We start from the raw sequence: 6,000 nt of genomic DNA, 5'->3' as shown, positions 1-6,000 counted from the left end.
GTTTAGGAATTAAGAACAATGCCAGGACAGAAAAGGATAAGGTTTTCTTAAAATACTCAAAAGCTTAACTTCGCTACAAGCCAAACCTAAACAAACGCTGGGCCCACCACCTGTGGACACCAGCCCGCCCACCTGCCGCTGCGCCAAGCCGGGGATTCAGCCTGCAGTCCACCCGGTCCTCCAGGGTCCGCCCATCGTTTGACAGCCAGCCAATAGCGTGCTAGGGCTCCTGGGGGCGCAATGACGCGTGGCCGACGCTCGCGCGATGACGCAGGCGGCGTCACCGTCTCCAAGGAGCGGACCGGGGCACCGGTTTCAAAGTCGCAGGGCGGGCCGAGCGGAATTGGCGGCCGACCTGCGGCTGCTCTCCGTGTCGGCGTCGGAAGCAGGGATGCCGCCTCCAGGCCGCCCGCCGGCTCCCTCGGTGCTGTCCTAGCCCGTCCGGCCCGTGGGATTCGGCTGAGCGTGGAGCGCAGTTCCCCCGGCGTGTGGCCTGGGGAGCGGGAAGGCAGCGGGCGCCTGAGCGGGCTGCGGATGACACCGCTCGCGAGCTGCACGGCCTCGCCATCCCTGCCCGAGTTGTGTTCTCCCGCAGAGCGAGAAGGTGGTGAAAGCGCCAAACTAAAACTGCCTCGACATGGCCACGGAAATTGATTTTCTGAGAGATCAAAGTAAGCTCCTTATCTCTTCTTCCCACCTTTTTTTTTTTTTTTTTCAGAATTCATACTACATATGGTTTGCTGTCGCTCTCGAGGACCAGCTAATGTTTTTCGAATGCCTGTGCGGTTCATGAGGTTTGTGAGAACTTAACGAAGTTAGGTGCCGATGAGTGTGGTGGTCCCGGGGAGGGTGTGTGTACCCTCAACCAGAGCCGTGTGCTACTTGTGTGTTCCTTAAGCTTGCAGGGGACTCTGCTAGACGCTACACGGGATTGTTATGCTGCTGTCGTGCTCTGAAGAGACGGCAGGGCTGCTGGCTGGCCAGGGTTTCCAAGCGTGCACTTAGAACCGAATCCAAAGGCACAGCTCTGCTCTTTTGTTACAGAGATGTTTACTGAGCTCATTTCTGTTATGTGCCAGGCACTGCTGGAACGTAGCTAGTGCGGTGGGCCTGGGGCTTCTCTCCCAAGGACATTTTTACCCTTCAAAGATTTCATTTGAACAGGGAAATAGATACATTTCCTCAATTACACTTAAATAGTAGTAGCAGCAACTATCAGCCTGCCTTAATTCCTAGGTCCCTCAGTTGCCAGAATGATGAAATGAGCTGGAAGATATGTGAAGGATTTAGAATAGTACTTGATGCATTGTGGCAAACAAATATAGACTTATTATTGGGCCATGATCAAGGGAAATACCATTCAGACTGAAATTTAAAGTACCAATGTCAATTTACTTTCTCTATATAGTTTTTTACATATACATCATCTATATATATATTTATAACCCTGCATGAGCATCCCAGATGGAACAGTGTTTGCAACACTGAGGCCGTTAGAAGAATCCTTTATTAGATACTTGCAGCAAGGTTGGCTAGAATGGAATGTGGAGATTTAGAGAATTGGTAAGTGAGCTGAAAGAAGCTAGAATGGTGCTGGATGGTGAAGGGTTTCATCTTATTGGTGCAAAGGAGTTTGGCCCAGCGCACAGGTTACAGGAACCATTGGAAGGAATTCAGTACGTGTGACATGATCAAATTGGGATTGGAAAGACTTGGTCTGGCTTCAAGAGGAGTTTGCCTTGTAAGAGTAGTTAGGTGGCTGTTGTTGCCTAGGGGGAGAGTGAGCTGAAGAGATTGGAGATGAAGAGGTTTGAGAGAACAGGGTAGAAGGCAGCTGGAGTTTCGGCTTGAGCTGAAAGGTAGGACAGGTAGAAAAGAGGTGCTAAGTTTCATTTTGGAATCGTTGTGGATCAGCGGCCGAGAATTCAGCCTGTGTTTAGTCTACCTGGGCGTAGAGTCATGTTCTTCTTCTTTCCAGGTCTTTGGTCTCAGGAAGTTTCTTGTCTTTTCTGTGCTTTTTCTTTTCTCTTCTTTTCTTTTCTTTTCTTTTCTTTTCTTTTCTTTTCTTTTCTTTTCTTTTCTTTTCTTTTCTTTTCTTTTCTCTTCTCTTCTCTTCTCTTCTCTTCTTTTCTTTTCTTTTCTTTTCTTTTCTTTTCTTTTCTTTTCTTTTCTCTTCTTTTCTTTTCTTTCTTATAAAGTTAGTATAGGAAAAGTTACCCTCAGAGTTACGAGGCTTACATGAGGCGATGCACATGAAACACTTAACATGGTGTGTGGTACATGTTAAAGACACGGCATATCACTGACATAGTAATGACACTTTAATAACAGCAGCATTAATTTTTAGGTTTCAGGAAGGACTAGCCCCATCCTCAGAGGTAGCTGGGCACCCTCAGTGGAATGGGACATGAATTCGGTGATAAGGAGTTGGGCTAGGGTCAGCAGTGTATGTATGACTTGGGTTTATAGAATGATCAAGCCAGAATTCTCAGATAAAACTGAGGTCCAAACACCAGAGAGCCAAGTAAGGGAGTTGAAGCACACTTACTCACTTCCTGACCAGTGAGTAGCAGTCAGTAGAGGTGACAAAAGCAGTCTCAAGCAGCAGGGGCAGAGTGAGCCAGCACAAAGGCTTGAGATTAACTGCGTGTATTCAGAAAACTGGGGCATGCAAAGGTAGGGTACACATGGAGAAAGGAGAGTGAGTGCTGGTTGCCTAGGACCCCCTCTCTTGTTCTCCAACTTGCACACCAGTTGAAAGTAGCTGGTTACTCCATCAGGTGAGCCATCTAAACATTAGCTCAGAGAAAAATGGGTTGTTTGCCATTCTCTTCATCTCTCTCTGATTTCTCCAGTGACTTTTGCTCTCGTTTGCCTCTATTCGCTTATTCTGTTTGGATCTGTAGCCTGGTCAAAATCATTTGTTTTCCTCACTCTCAGCTGGCAACTCCACATCACACCGTCTCTGCTAATTACTGTTTCAGTTCTGTATGTATTTAACTATAGGCAACTCCACACCGAGCTAGGCTTCTAGTATAGTAAATTTATAGAGTATTTGCAGTGTACCATAGTGAAAATAAGGAGATGATCGAACTATGATTTCACTAATTTCACATTCTACTACCTTGCAGGGATTTTGTAGTTTCACACTTCTCAGGGACTATACTCCTTAGACAGAGATTATTAACCACATAGTGATTCAGTTCCAAAATTATTACAATCCAATTGGTCAGTTAGGTTGGAATTGGGCTTTTGAGGGCCAACTTTATTTTGGCTTGCTCACCACCGTGGAGAGCCACAGCGGTGCTTGGAGTTGTGTGATGCTGGAAGCACCTGTTGGTTTGGAGATGGAGCGTCAGCGCTTCAAGGTCTGTTGCAGCCTAAGCCTTTGGCATGCGGAGAAGTGGTCGACATGTCAACCGAAGATGTCCTCAGGAGAAGCAGCTGGCAGTGCGACTCTGATGCGGCTTATGCCATACTAGTGGCAAAGTCTTGAGCTCATGTGTATTTTGATGCCTTGTGTTTCACCTGTGGGAGGTCCAGTAAGGTTTGAACTCAAGAAGAGTTTGAGTTCTCAGGTACGGAATCTGATGTGACATTACGGAGGGTGAGAGGGATACACAGCAAAACAAGAACATCATGTGACAGAGGAGGGATGTGCTTGGCTTGCTGTCAGAGCTCACAAGCTCCGAGGAAGAACTCATAGTCCTTTGGAACCTGTTCAAAAAGGACTTGTATGTCCTTGTATTTAAGAAAAGGTTTTTTTTGTTTGTTTGTTTCTTTCTTTCTTTGGAAGGTGGAGTTAAGAGTTAGAGATCTTCCATGTACTCATTCACTCCTTTGATGCCCACAAAAGCCAGGGCTGGGCCAGGCTCAACCAACATTCAGGTCGCCCTTGTGGGTGACAGGAACCCAAGTATTTGGGCATTCATCTACTGCTTTCATAGACACAGTAAGAGGACGTTGGATTGACTAAGACTCAAACTGTTTAAAGTGGTTGCTTGGAGCTGGTGCATTGGCTAAATAGGCTAATACTTCACTTTCAAGAGCTGGCATCCCATATGGGCGCATTTGTGTCCCAGCTGCTCCAGTTCCAAGGAAAAGCAGCAGAAGATGGCCCAAGTCCTTGGAACCCTACACCCACGCTGGAGACCCAGAAAAAAACTCCTGGTAGTTGGTTTCCGATCAGCCATTGGAGCCATTTGGGGAATGAAGCAGCCTATGAAAGATCTTTCCCTCTCTTTCTCTCTATAAATTTGTCTTTCCAATAAAAATAAATGAATGTTTAAGAAGTGGAGGCTTAACTTGCAGAAGCTCCAGAATTCATTTTTATGAAGAGGGTTATGCTAGTAGTCATGAATTTTTTCTTTTCATTCTCTTAATAATGTCTTTCATGGAGCAGAAATTTTTAATTTTGGTAAAGTTAGTTTGTTCTTTTGTAACTATTGATTTGGTGTCTAAGAAATCACTACCTCATCTGAGCTTGCAAAATGCTTTATGTTTTTTTTGAAGATGTTTTATGATTTTAGGTTTTGCATTTTAGTCTATGATTATGGATTTAATTTTGAGCAAAGTCTGAGGAAAGAGATCAAGTTTACTTTTTTTGCATATATATGCCCAATTAGAAAGATCATTCTTTTTACTTTGGATGGCATCTGTTCTTTTGTTAAAAATTAGTTGTCCATATATTAAAACCTATTTCTGAACTCTGTTCTGTTGATCCGTTGATGTTACCTGGATAGCAATCTTAAAATCAAACAAAGTTAGCTTTTTAAATTTTTTTTTTCAGAATTGTCATACTGTCTTTGACCCTTTGTGTTTCCACATGAATTTGAGATTCAGCTTCTGAATTTTTGTAAGAAATGATATAGTTTTGATTATGTATATTATAAACATAAGTCCTTTATTAATTATATGTATTGGAGGTGTCTTCTCCCTATTTATGGTTTGCAGTCTTATTTTCTTAAAGCTCTCTTGATCAACAGAACTTCTGAATTTTACTGTAGTTCAGTTTATTAGTCTTTCTTTTCTGATTAGTGCTTCCTTTGCAGTGATTAAAAAAATATTACTCTCCTGTAAGATTATGAATATGTTCTCATTTTGCTCTTTCTGAAGTCACTATTTTGGCCTTCACACATGTCTCTCCAGTTGCTCCTGAATTCTCTTTTGCGAATGATATTCCCTTTTACTCCCTGTAAGGCTATCTGTTTGACTCAGACATTGAACAAAAAGATTGTCACTGTGAGAACTCCTTTTCCCCTCTTACCCCATTTGCAGGCTTTGGATTTAACCACTAATCAACATTCACAGCTCATATACATGCACATGTGTGTTTTTCTAGATTCTGAATTCTGCTTTGCTGGTCATTTCTGTTAATTCTTTTACCGCTATGATGCTGTTTAAATTATTATAGCCTTGTGTTACATTTTGCTTTCAGATAAAGTAAATCCTCGCCCAGTTCTCTTTTTTCAAAAAATGTCTTTCTCATTGCATTTCCATGTATTTTTTTGAGTCAGCTTTTCAGTTTCCATATCCTCTTTTTTGTATTGATTTGGTTTGAGCTGAACTGTGAGATCAATTTGGGAAAAATTAACAACTTTAGAATTTTTGTTTATTCCAACCTTGGATATCCCTATTCACTTATTTCAGTCTTAATTTCTCTTCTGAATGTTTCATAGTTTTCTGTGTAAGAATCCTTTACTAGATGTCATTCTAGGCACTGATATTTTTGACGGTACTGTAAATAGCTCTTATTGTTTTGTAACTTTATGTTATCAGGATATGGAAATAGAATTCATTTTTGTCTATTGCTAAACTTCATTATTGATTTTTAAAAAAATTTTATTTATTTTTATTGGAAAGATACACAGAGAGATACATTGAGAGGAGAGACAGAAAAAAAAGATCCTCCATCCACTGGCTTACCCCCCAAGTGCCTGCAATGGCCAGAGCTGATCTACTCCGAAGCCAGGAGCCCGGAGCCTCTTCTGGGTCTCCCAC

The 6,000-nt window shown here is 42.7% G+C and overlaps 1 protein-coding gene across 1 annotated transcript in view; it reads left to right on the top strand.

Annotated features, from left to right (window-relative positions):
- Nucleotides 1-368: 368 nt before the first annotated feature.
- SCLT1 (sodium channel and clathrin linker 1) overlaps nucleotides 369-6,000 on the top strand; it is a 194,831-nt gene continuing 189,199 nt past the window's right edge. The window contains exon 1 of the mRNA XM_040966760.1: nucleotides 369-671. Coding sequence (XP_040822694.1) covers nucleotides 638-671 — 34 coding nt within the window. The 5' untranslated portion in view covers nucleotides 369-637. The remainder of the gene's footprint in view (nucleotides 672-6,000) is intronic.

Source organism: Ochotona curzoniae, unplaced genomic scaffold (genome assembly GCF_017591425.1).
Source record: "Ochotona curzoniae isolate NIBS_2020 unplaced genomic scaffold, NIBS_Ocur_1.0 scaffold_4506, whole genome shotgun sequence".
NCBI lineage: Eukaryota > Metazoa > Chordata > Mammalia > Lagomorpha > Ochotonidae > Ochotona > Ochotona curzoniae.
Note: the sequence above shows the minus strand (reverse complement) of the source record. Positions and strands in the feature narration are given on the sequence as shown.